The 13,034-nt window shown below is 39.2% G+C and overlaps 1 protein-coding gene across 1 annotated transcript; it reads right to left on the bottom strand.

Moving 5' to 3' along the window:
• Positions 1–1,164: 1,164 nt before the first annotated feature.
• On the bottom strand, positions 1,165–3,824 carry nanos1 (nanos homolog 1). The gene has a single exon (XM_082177443.1). The coding sequence runs from the start codon at positions 3,591–3,593 to the stop codon at positions 2,904–2,906; it is 690 nt and encodes a 229-aa protein (XP_082033569.1). The 5' UTR covers positions 3,594–3,824; the 3' UTR covers positions 1,165–2,903.
• Positions 3,825–13,034: the final 9,210 nt, after the last annotated feature.

Here is a 13,034-nt window from a genome sequence, read left to right as displayed (position 1 = left end):
CAGGGGAATAAAGGCTGTTATCCAGACGTGTGTGTGTGTGTGTGTGTGTGTGTGTGTGTGTGTGTGTGTGAGATACCCACCGGGCTTCTCTGCAACTGTCTGCCGTAATAAAAAATCCCTATTGCACTTTGTATTTATCCATTTTTAATGAAGTGTCTCAGCTGTGTGTGTCTCTGAATGAGATGAGAAAGGGAAAAAGGGAGAGGGGATGGAGGGAAAGATCTGGACGCCCTCTGTTCTCTCCCGGACGCCCCTCTCTGAGAGGACCAGAGGTTGTGTGATGACATCACCATCAGCAAACCATGCACTGAAATTGCTTTTATGTCCCATGTGGATGTATTTCCTTTTGAAACAGGAAGTAAGAATAAGGAATATCGAAAATGTTTGTAAAAAATCATGAGTTGTTTTTTGTTAGTCTTGATATTGTTAGTCAGTCGCAGGTGATGGTGGGAGGGACATTGTTATTCAAGAGAGCATCTGATAGGACACAAATCTGTGTAGTGCAACATGAGAAATCAACATTTTTGGTCTGTTTTGGTAGAAGATAAAAGCTGTAAATTGTATATTTTTATTTGATTTAACGCTGGAATACACTATGCAACATCATTTTTTTTTTTTTTTTTTTTTTTTTTTTTTTTTTACTATGATTCCATTCAGTCGGAGGATATCAAACATGTTTAATATTTTGAGCTGAACTTAGAACACATAGTTTTCATTTGTAATGCACTAGGTCACATGTTTATGTGTTTGTAAGAACTTGAAATTCTGTAAGTCTGTGATCCTCAGTTGTTTAGTGTATGGATTTTTTTCTGCAAACATTGCCAAGTCGACAACTGTAAGATACCTAGTGTTTTAAAATCTGTCACGTAGTTTATTCCAGCCTTTAGCAGTACACTAGCATATACAGTAGATGCCTTAATGGGTAGAGATGCTTGTTTCATGGGTTGTTTAAAACAATTAGAGAAACTTCTAGTTTGTTCTCCTTTTCTTTGTTTCTGTTTTGTAACATTTATGAAGAGAGGAAAGGCCTGTGTAGGTGAAGAGAGGTCTTGAGTGGTGATGGGAATGAGGTGGGATTCACAAATACCCTTATTGTGACAATGACACAGGCTCACATGGGCCTGCTAAACACAATCCGTAGGGACGACAACATGAAAGCACCAGTTAAACCGTTTCACAAGCTGTTTATTTATCTAGTGAGTTCATCTCTTTTATTTCTGCACAGCAGCATACAGGGAAATTGTGACAAAATATAAATAAGAAAATCCAACAGTGTTTCTTTTTTTTTAACTCTTTTAATTTAATTACAAAAGTGGCAAATTTGTTGATGTCTTCAACATTTGATTCTCAGTCTCTCTCTCTCACAAACCAAGAATGTCACATTGAACAACAACTTAAAATGCATGACGTCATCATCATGATTATTAATATTATGTACAGCTGTCACCTATTAGCAAACAATGCTTAGAGCTTATTGGGATTTCACTTTCGTCCGTAGAATGCACTGGAAAAAAAATACAATTATGTTATACAAAGATCAAAAATATTATTATAAACCCTTGTTATAAATGGTACACTATATTAATAAACTGCTGTTGACATTTTACATGTAAGTACAAAATCTCGGTGAGGTAGTTCCCTCTGAAGTCACTTTTTAAAAGTAAAATACTGAATAGACATCACTTAATTATTTTCCATTTTTCTGTAATTATTTACAGTACAGCAAATCTATGTTCCTTACTTCATTAAAATTGAATTCCTTTGGTAAACATAACTGTCAGAAATGTGCAGTCCTGCAAGTGTCAAATTGTACATTCATGTTTGCATCCTTTTTTTAGTCTTGTTTTTTTGGGGGGTTTATTCTTGTACATAATGCAAAAAGGGGCAAATACATTGTTTTTACAAAAAGCTTTTTATTAAGAACATTCATACGTGCTTTATTCCACCATGGACCATGGAGAACTGATTTGTTGATTTGTTTTTCATAAACCTCTCCCTTTCCCCTTTGCTCTCCGAGGATGTTTTGGAGAAAGGTGGACTTTGTATCGAGCTGAAGAGAGGCACCCATAGGATTTTTATTTTTTTCCCTCCAGTGTGTGTTCCCCTTCCTCGGGGTGTAAACATTGAAAGGGCACCTCATACAGAAGAATAGCCTGCGGTCACACTTTACATTACAACGTTCATGTTTACTAATGAGCAACACTGCTTTTTTAAGCTGCAGGAAATTCACTTATTGTTATCAATATGCTTACATGTAACACTTGCAATGTAAAATGCCCGACTCTGTCAGTGGGGTTGGAAATAATTTGGCCGATTATGAAGTTATGCTGACAACATGAACGCGCAACAGAGCCTCTATTGTGTTGCTCTGCGCGTCCGTGCTCGCAAATGTCAGGAAACTGTGGAGTGGAGTTTCAGGAGAGAGCGGAATGGGACTCAAGTTCATAAATGAAGACATGTGGAACATTCTTTAAAATCGCTTAATGGCAAACTAAACTTTGGTTTAAAGACACAAACGAGGTGCAAGTTTAGCTTACAGTAAAGAAAATACTTGAGTTGAACAGAAGAGCAACTCCTCTGGTGCCAACATTCACGTTTCCCCATTTTAAACAAAAATAACATCTTATTTCACACAAAATGTGACTATGAATCGTGAATAAACATCTAAAACCTATGCGTGAAAAGGAAAAAAATAGCTTTTTATGAATAAAGTATGCAATAAAACTATGGAAATAAAGTATCTATAAAAATATAAGAGATTTTTTTTTTTTTTTCGTTTAACAAAAACATTGATATCATCTTATTTGTTTGCCTAGTAGTTAAGACTCGGAAAGCCAGTCAATCAGAACAGTCATCTGAAAGAAAATGTTCAGTGCAATACATGTAAGTCTATAGGGGTCTTTTTAGAAGATTTTCACTCGCTTACCACCCACAGCTCTGCCTCCCTTCAGCACTCTCTGGGCAGGCTGGTCTTTGGAGAGAGGGCAGTATTTTATTGTATGCGCGTTGTCCCCGTTGGCACTGCATAGGGGGCATGTGTACGCCCGCAGGATCGGGCACACCACCCTCCCGTCCGGGGTTTTCAGGACGTGCGAGCCGTACACCTCCTCCGGCGCGCCGTTATTCCGACAGAAGACGCAGATCTTTGGCTCCTGCTTGTTGCGCGCGGCCGGTTTCCTCATCTTCCTTTCCACGCCGAACAGATCAAATCCCGCGAAGCCTCCTCCGATGCCCATCTCCCGCTCCTGGGAGGAGGACAGCAGCCCCCCTGTGCCCTGGTTCTGGAAGGGGCTCAGGATGGAGAAGCGCTCTTTCAGGTCCAGGATGGAGGTGGGCGGGGGGCAGCAGCAGGAGTCCAGGTGTCCACCGCTGTCGCCTTCGCCGCCGGCCGCGATTACGCACGGGCACGGAGGGCTGTCGTCCAAGCCCAGAGTGGCTTTCAGGGACTCCGTGATGGAGTTGGGACTCTGGGGGACGCTGTGCTTGTTGTTCTTGGTGACCAGCGTGGAGAGGCCGAGATAGTCATTCCAAAAATTGAAGGTGTAATCGTAGGAGGTGCGCGCGCTCAAGTAGTTGTGGTTCAAAAAATCCATGTTTCTTCGCTCAGCCAAAATGCTTCTCTCAGAGTAAAACAAATGCGATATGCGTATATTCCGTCTCGTTTCTTTCTGTCTGCTCTCCGGGATCGTAAGTGTGCTCAAGTCCAGTGCGTTTCTTGGGTATGTGCGTCTGAGGAACAGGCATCTGGTTATAAGGCTCCAGGAGAGGCAGGAGGAGGGCGGGGCTCTTTTTCAAACCAAGTTTCTGAGCAGCAGATCCACAGCGTGTTTTCTTCCTGCATGACCAGTGACTGTTCACTGCAGTGGAATGACACCAGGCACTGCTTTGTGATGGCAAAATAGCCCAAGAAGTGCGTGTTAGAGAGAGATTACACCATTCATATCACGTTTGTTCTTTCTTTCTTAATTTAAGGGGCCAGCGGCACACAATCATGTCCAAGATGATACAAATGAATTTTTAAAAGCTCAAAACACATATTTGTCAAATTATAAGAAAGTATATAATGTTGGTTTCATGTTTTTTTTTTTTTTTTACAACGTTTTGATTGAATGACTTGTGTCTTAAAATATGTTAAAAAAAAAAATAAAAAAAAATAAATAAAGTACTAAATACATTCATTGCAATAAAATCCTTTTTGACCCAGTGGTGGGGGTCTAAAGGGGTCCTCTCTCTCTATTTTATGGTCACATGACTACAAAATGGCTTCCTGTATACTTGTTATGCCATACTGACTTAGATTTGGCAAACACAATATTTTTAAATATTAATAATATTCTAAAATAAACTCATCTCTAAGTTTTGAAATACACTATAATGAAGTTTTTTATACAAAATCTTTTTTTTTTTTTTTGAAAGTCTTTTTACAGTCTTCAGGCAGTTACACCACCCAAAATGAGTTGTAATAAAAAATAAATTAAAAAAAGCTAGTTAAAGAATTAGAATAGAATCTGTCTTTTTATGTTTTTGAACTTGAACTTGAAAAAAAAAAAGTATTAATGCTGCATAGTTGCATAATGTAAGGTCACAGATTCAGCTCTCATTCAAATATTGAATGCTCCTCTGGCAAAATATGAAGGGAAAATGACCACTGCAGTCTATTCACAGATGATACATTATTCCATGGGATTTCCTCTCCCGCCTCAGTGACATCTCACAGTCACAGTAGCTTCTTTCTTTGGTGTGAGATACTGGGCTTTGTGTGCAGTGCCGAGGCTTTACAGTGCAGCGAAAGGAGCTGCAGTTTGTATGTGTTCAGGATTACGGGACAGGATCAGATTACACGTGTGTCATTAGAAACAGAGGGTCTTGGGCGCACATGGGCTCTTTGTTCTTTGAGAACATGCCATGTGCGCACCTGCGGGCCAGAGAGAGGTGGAGTCGATTTTACTGTCGATTAGCATGTTTTTTCTTAGATATTTCAGACACGTATTCAGTTTGAATGATATTCAAATTTGAAATAGACTTTAAGTAATACTAGAGGTGACACTTCGAAATAAGGTTCCATTTGTGCATTAACTAACAATGAGAAATACATTTGTTGTTGTAATTATTAGGTTATTTAATATAAATGCAACTGTTCATTGTTAGTTCATAAATAGCAATGTTTAAGTAAATGTTGAAATTACACTAAGATAAATAAAGAAGTTTTTGATGGTTAGTTCATGTTTTGTTAACAAAAACAAAACCTTATCGTAAAGTGTTACCATAGTTGTTTATTTCCCTTTAAATTCATTTAATATGTTTCATTTAAGAAGTAGTGGTTGCACTTTATTTTACAGTAAGTGTACTTAAAGTGTACTTACCTAAGAATGTACTGGGTAATATAACATGGGCTAAGGTTAGGTTTAGGTAAAGGTTCAGGGTTAGTACTATACCTAGTTATTACCGAGTTATTACTATAATAAGTACATATATATGAGGAAGGGACGGGGTTTAGTATAAGTAGAACATATGATGCAGTCAGTTGATTTGGAGACAATAACTGCACCAGTGGTTAAGATAAAAAAAATAAAAAAATAATTTGCAGTATACATCCAATGCAACTATAAACGAGACTCAGGATTGTGTATCTTGTGCGAACTGAAAGGCTCCAGCTCAGATGTCAGTATATTTGCTCGGAGCCTGCAGATCTTTTATGCTCCTCCTGCTGTGGCCTTGACTCTGTGTGAAAAGCTGCAATGGTTGAGGGTCATTATTCGACAGGCTCTTGGCTCAGAGCTGTCCTGGATCCGGCTCAGCCCACACGGTCCAGAAAGACATGTAATGAGCGTCTCGCCAAATTAACTCATCTTTGGATAAACAAAAGGCTAATTTGCATTTTTGTGTTTTGTTCAAGACCCCATGATTTGGGGACACAGGTGCACAGCAGCTGATTTTGCACCCCACACATAAATAATAGCCTAGTGTGTCTGCCACAGAACATCACTGTAATAAATTAAGTGTGGTTATATTAAATGATTGATTCAGAGCTTGCCTACCAGAGACAGGAAATTATGTTCACAACTCACGAGCTCGTGCAATTAGGTATAAACTTATTTTAAGACAGGCCACCTGAAACACGCAGTACCTCAGTCCGACCACCGGGGGTCTGTGTGAGCTCAGAGGAGCATCTAATTGGCATTACGTCATCGAGTAGGCCTATGCTGGAGTGCAGCAGCTTGTATAACAAGATCTAAGAACAATACAGTAAACACTTACACTTGCTGTAGCCCTGCCAGAAATAGAGAGCAGGGCACAGCTGTGAATTACAATAATCACTGAGGACAATATCCAGGTCATTCCTTCAATGCAGTTTTCATGTCCTCATCTTTGTTATCGGGTTACGTATTCATTTTATATTTACATTACATTTATGCATTTAGCAGACACTTTTATCCAAGAAGAATAAGCAATTTGTCAAAGAACCAACAACATTTGTAATCTACAATGTCTTTACAATGGTTTATTGAGAGAGAGAGAGAGAGAGAGAGAGAGAGAGAGAGAGAGAGAGAGAGAGTGTGTGTGTGTGTGTGTGTGTGTGTGTGTGTGTGTGTGTGTGATGGAAATCATATTAGTTAATTTTTCTTTTATCTTATCATAAGTAAACAAAGATGGTGGTTTAAATATTATTATTTTTTTACTATATTGCATTGCATTTTAGCCACGTCCCCATGTGTGGCACTAGCTTCTATCATGAAAAAACCTGGCATGTCAAGTTGGCCTCTTTTTCCTAGCCATGACCGCGCCCATATTCTCCTCTTTCGCTTCCTCCTCTTTTTTCAGCACACATAAAAACCACAACTGCCAAAGTACGATTCATCCTGCTCTATTTGTTTACTACAAACGCTTGCTGGTGACATTTCAATCTTCTATGCCAACTTGTGTCGTAGCCTACGATTCAATAGGTTTCATCCTCGTACAGTCTACGTATATGTCGTACCCAAGTTTATTGAAGTATTAATGATCTTATAGAATTGCCGAAATCGCAAACTCTGTAGCAGGCTTTAAAGGGACTTTGTGTAGAATTCAGAAATCCTTGTTATTAGCGACACCGGTGGCCATTAAATGAACTGCAGTTTACTGCTCATGCTCCTGTACACCTAACAAGAGACTGAACATGATAAAAGGCAAACCCACGGCAAAGTTATTTTTTTGTTATTTGCTTAGAAGTAAAAATAAGTTGGAATTACCTTTGCAGCAATAATGAACATCCAGACTCCACACGGCTGAGAGCGACATTTAGATGAGTAATTTGTAAAAATATGTGCTGCGCGTTTTCCTCTCAATAACAACATAAACAAAACAAAAATGACAGCGTGGGAAAACAGCAGTTAAGAAAGAATCTGATCATGGCTACGTGGATAAGTTTGTACCAGCTCTGCAATTATCCTGAAATTTGCACCTGTCTGTAATTATCAAGTGCTCCTAAAGACCTTAATTAGCTGGTTCAGATGTGTTTGATCAGGGTTGGAGCTGAACTTTGCAGGAATGGTACAGTAGATCTCAAGGAACAGGATTGGCCACCCCAATCTACAGGCTTTCATAGACAACCTACAGTAGGAAGTCGGGGAATGTCTCGTTTTTGAAGTTTTGTTAAAAGATGTTCAAACATTACTAATAAAAAAGCGATCAATACATAATTCTTACATCTTGTATAGCCTCTTTAAAATATGCAAGCATTATATAAAGGTTAAAAAAAGAGTTCAAATAGTACGGCATAACAGGAATGACCCATTTATGATTCAAAAGCATAATTATCATTCTTAACCATGATTGTTATATGGCAACACTCATTTTTCAGTGGTGACTCATTACCTGCACCTAACTGCATTTCAGGTTGCTGTAGCATTTATGTTTGATGACTCAAAGTTTTTAGAGAAGAAACATTATAAGAACACTCTAAGTAATGAAGTAAGAATCTATGTAATGACAAAGAGCATTAGTATTCCCTGCAGGGAGGAGCATAAGAGTAAGATTTCTATCGATAGCAGTGTTTCCTGCCACAGCGTGGGCAGAGGCCACACTCAACCATGCTGGAGTACAAAAGGCCTTCCTCTATTCTGATTAATTATATTCCTTCAGGAATGTGGACACTGGGCTCCTCCAGCACGGCTACCATCGCCAGCCACTGTACGTCTAATTAAAAGTGGAGGAGAGCTCTGTGAACCTCTGCCAGAGCGGAGGATTAAGTCTATTTAAAGAGGGAATTCAATAGAATGCCGAATACCTTGCTGCTTATCCGAGCGGAAAGTGGTGAAGAAGATGTGCTTTGTGTAAATTTGCACTCGGCTTAGTGGCTTTTCTTTCTTATTGAGCACTGCATTGTCTGGACTTTTGACCCCTTTGGTACCGGTTGAGGTTTTGGGCTGTGTCGCATGTGGAGGGCAACAGGTGCAGACGTTTGTTTCAAAAAGACCCTTTAGGTGTTTGCACACCACTGACTTCAGAGTTGTGTGTTGTATGTGAAGAGATCTCGAGACAGTTAAAACAAGCACTCTGAGTGTTTATAATGAACAGTTATATAATTTGTTCTTTTTTTTTTTTTTACATTGCTATTTTTGGTTATTTGTCTACAGAAAGTTGAAAGTACACATTTTGGCCAATGAGTATGAGGTAAAAATTAAAATCTAAAGTCAACATTATTTAGAATTTTTTGAAGAACTTATGAGTGCTGCTTGTCCAAACAATGGTCCTCATATGTCATTGCTAGGGCATTGCTGGGTGGTGTCTTTGGGTGTTATGTAGAGCTGCACGATTCTGGATAAATTGAGAATCACGATTTATTTAAAAAATCTCCCACGATGATAGACAGCTAAGCAAAATAACATGTAATTACGTCGTTCGGAGCCCGAATCTGCAAAGTAGTGATCCTGAGGTGGAGCCGCGGCATCAAGTTCCCGCACACTCCCGCTCCCACAGACTCAATCACAAGCACACCTGTCAATCATGATGCTACACCCACGTTTTATAGCATCAAAAACCAAACTTACTGGTAAAACGAACACTTGAAAATACGTCAGCGTGATAAGAAATACCTAAAATTACAGAAACCATCTTTGGAAAACAAATATTTGAAGTGTAATTGGATGTTTTTGTTTGGCTTGCGTCCCATTCGATTACATGGAGAGGGCGGGGTTTAAGACCTATACTGCAGCCAGCCACCAGGGGGCGATCAAAATACTTTGGCTTTACTTTTCAGGACTTGGCCTTAATAAGCACCGCTAAGTTTTCCCTCACAATTACTATTTCTTTTGAAATTTTCTAAATTTGGAGCCTATACTAAAAGTGTATCAGACGGTGATTTTACAAATTAGCTGTAGATATTAAAATGATAAATGTCCTCTGTGGCGTGACTCTTAGCGGCTTATCAATGCATCAGAAATAAAACAGCGTCATTACCGCGCTACATTCATAATGCTGCAACATTACATCATAAGACAGGATGAGAAATTAGTACAGGCTCAGTTTCTCCCTTGGTATGACTGTCTGATTTATCGGCATCATCAATTATGCAGCGGTATATCCAACCGGGAGTCTCCACGGGACACTGCTCTCTATAGCACCAAATGATGCAGTACATAGCAGGACAGAGCGGGAAGACTCTTATCGAGATAGTTTCTGCTCTGTCAGAGTTTCCTCCTTTATGCTGTTACCCTTGAGTTGATGGAATCGTTTAAATAGTTGCAGAGTTGGGTAATATGTTCCTAGCATCTCTCTCCTTCCCCTCCAGCTACAGTATGTCCAATATTACAAATGATTGAAGATCTTGGTGGGGGCTTCTTTTTCTCTGACTGAAATATTAATGGTCACATTATTACTTAATTTTGTTGTGACTCAAAGAAATTAATATCCATCCATTAAACGGCGCTAATTCAACCCCTGTCTGGAGAAAGCCTGCCCGCGCCGTACAGGGAATCACATTAGCCTGCGAATGATCTATGGCACCGGTGTGGCGTCTATGGCTGCAAACTGATTTAGTGGTTTGAGCTGACAAACTGATGAGTGCACAAGCAGTTGCTGACCAAGGGAAACATTTACTTTTAATGAGATATATTGTTGCGCCCATCACTCGGAGTGTAATGCTCGCATTAGCTTGATGCATAACCTGACTTCCATATGCGGCTCTGGTTCTAATTGCAGCCCAGTCAACAGAAGCTGACAAATGGGATTTAAAGCACTTTATAAATACTAGTTTTGTGCACTTGCAATTGGCGCTATCTTTCTCTGAGTTTTAATCATCACATTTAGCTTGTATATTGAACAGGGTTTGCTGAGGTAATGCTAAAGTGCGCCATGTAGGCCCTGTTTACACATGGCGTTACCATCCGACGTGTGTTATCCGATAACAAATGGTCAGGAGAGACAGATCGCTGGTGGTGACATTCATTTCAAGTGGATTTCAAGAAGTCTTCCCGAGTTCCCTGAGAAGGGTATTGAGACGCTGCGTCATGTTGCCATACATCCGGCATGCCTACGTCTTCCTTCAGACAACGTGAAGCTGATTACATGTTCTCTAGGCGCCCTTTTATAATCAGCCAGTGCGCCTGTGATGTCATATGACTGCAGTAGCCAATCAGAAATTAGAGTTTAACACACGTGCCTTATTAGGTGTGTTCTCATAGCGTCGAATGACGACGCAGCGAAGAGTTCCACTTCAAAAGGGAACCAATTTTAATAGTTTTAGTTTTAGTTAACAATAATGTAATTGGTTACTGCATATTGACAAAGCACACAGTGCATGTTACAATGGTCGACACTTGCTTTCCAAACACATTTCCATATTTAAATCTCGCTGCAAACATGACGTTTCAAGCAGAATGCTCTTTGTTATTTTAGTCTCGCCTATATTCGTTTCACATGATCTGTGTCACTGCGTGTTGATGTCAGGCAAGCTGGAGAAGTTTTGTGCATATGGGTTTTTCCAACGTTTTAGAGCAGATGATTATTTCTGAAAACCCATGCTTTAGCACAGTGGTCAATTGACAGATAAGTAGGCGGTGCTTCACTGCTGTCCAGGACACATCAAGGAGGATTTAGCATTCACATTACAAATGCAGTGTGGTCACATGTGTTTCTGGCTACCTCCAAATGTGGTTTGATTGGATCACAAAAGATTCCACACCTCATTTACACATGTATTTACACTGTAGTAAAATTAAAATATGTTCTACAATGTTTACAGCTGTATTTACACTACAATAATAAAGAAACGAGGAATAGAACTACAGCCACTTCTAGTGTTTGAGGTTGACATTGCACCACTACATCACCCGACCAGACATCTCATTAATGGACCTAATCATCGGTGAACTTTCACCTGCAGTGGCCATTTTATGTCAGGTTGTTCTCAAATTATGAAGATAATAAAAAAATTTTTTTTAATAAAATTAAAAATAAAAATCTTAAAACGAAGAATAGAAACTATGTGCAAGTAAACCTAAATTAAAATAGACAATTCTGAAAATATGTTTAATTTAAAGGATGTTTAGATACATTTACTGGTTTACTGATTTTTATATGGGTGGTGGTGGCGCAATGGATAAGACACATGCCTTTGGTGTGAGAGACCCGGGTTCGAATCCACTGTGAGACACCAATGTGTCCCTGAGCAAGACACTTAACTCCTAGTTGCTCCAGAGGCGTGCGACCTCTGACATATATAGCAATTGTAAGTCGCTTTGGATAAAAGCGTCAGCTAAATGAATAAATGTAAATGTAAATGTTATATATGAAGACTTCAGATGCAAAAGCCTCTAAGTGCCATCTGAAATTTTCTTCTAAATAAGCATTTTTATCAAGCTCGTATATTTAGGTTCAGTAATTTCACTTTAATGACAACTAATAGGTAATTTTCATTGCCATTTAAGTGCAATAACTGAACATAAGCATACAAGCTTGATAAAAATGATCATTTTAGAAGAAAATTTCAGATGGCACTTAGAGGCTTTTGCATCTGAAGTCTTCATAACCCTATATATATATATATATATATATATATATATATATATATATATATATATATATATATATATATATATATATGGCAGTGATGGAGTACTCGAGTCCTGGACTCGGACTCGAGTCCGACTCGAGTCCCTATTCTCTGGACTCGAGTCCGACTCGAGACTCTATTCTCAGGACTCGTGACTTGACTTGGACTCGCGGACTGATGACTCGTTCTTGGACTCGGACTCGAGGATATAAAATCGGACTTGAGCATTCATCAAATGAATGACGTTGGATGAAGTTTCTGACTAAATAGGATTTAAAATTTGATATAAGATGTTACACTTTTCCTGTTTTGGGCTCAAAGACCGGACGGGATCTCTTTTTTTCCTGCATATATGAATGAGCAGAGAGAAAGCCCCAGCCGCGCGCGCGCGCTCTCACCGTCTTCAAACAACACGAGCGGTGCTCCCTCCTCACGCATATTAATCAAAATCAATTGACACGATAGTAAAAGGTCGGAAGACCGAAGTTTCACGTAGATCATTCAGAGATTTTTTTCTCCTGAATTACCGCGAGGTGTGAATTGTGCTGAAAAAAAACAAAAAACGTTTGCCTTATCTTCTCTGAAAAGCGTTCCGCACATTCAGCTGACATTAGCCACAATTTCAATAAACGAAAAGACCTATCTAGTGATGAAATGTTTTCTGTGTTGACACAAATCTTGTCCTGTCCTAAACTGCCGAGATAATCACACAAGGCGTGCCGTATAGGCTACACGTCCATTAATGACACGTCCGATTCGCGAACTAATGACTCCTTTGAACGATTCACTTTAATGAATGGTTAAAACAACTGACCATCTGTCCAACAACGAACTCACGAGACGTCTGAATCGGTGTATAACAAATCGGTAACACTTTACAATATGTTCCATTTATTAAACTCTAGTTAACTACATTAGTTAACATTTAGGCTACTATTAATAAACTGCACTTCTACAGCATTGTTAATGTTAATTTCAACATTTAGCCTACTAATAGCCTACA

The sequence above is a fragment of the Leuciscus leuciscus genome, assembly GCF_965113295.1.
Source record: "Leuciscus leuciscus genome assembly, chromosome: 8".
Lineage (NCBI taxonomy): Eukaryota > Metazoa > Chordata > Actinopteri > Cypriniformes > Leuciscidae > Leuciscus > Leuciscus leuciscus.
The sequence above is the reverse complement of the archived record's forward strand: the minus strand, read 5'-3'. Positions and strand labels throughout refer to the sequence as shown.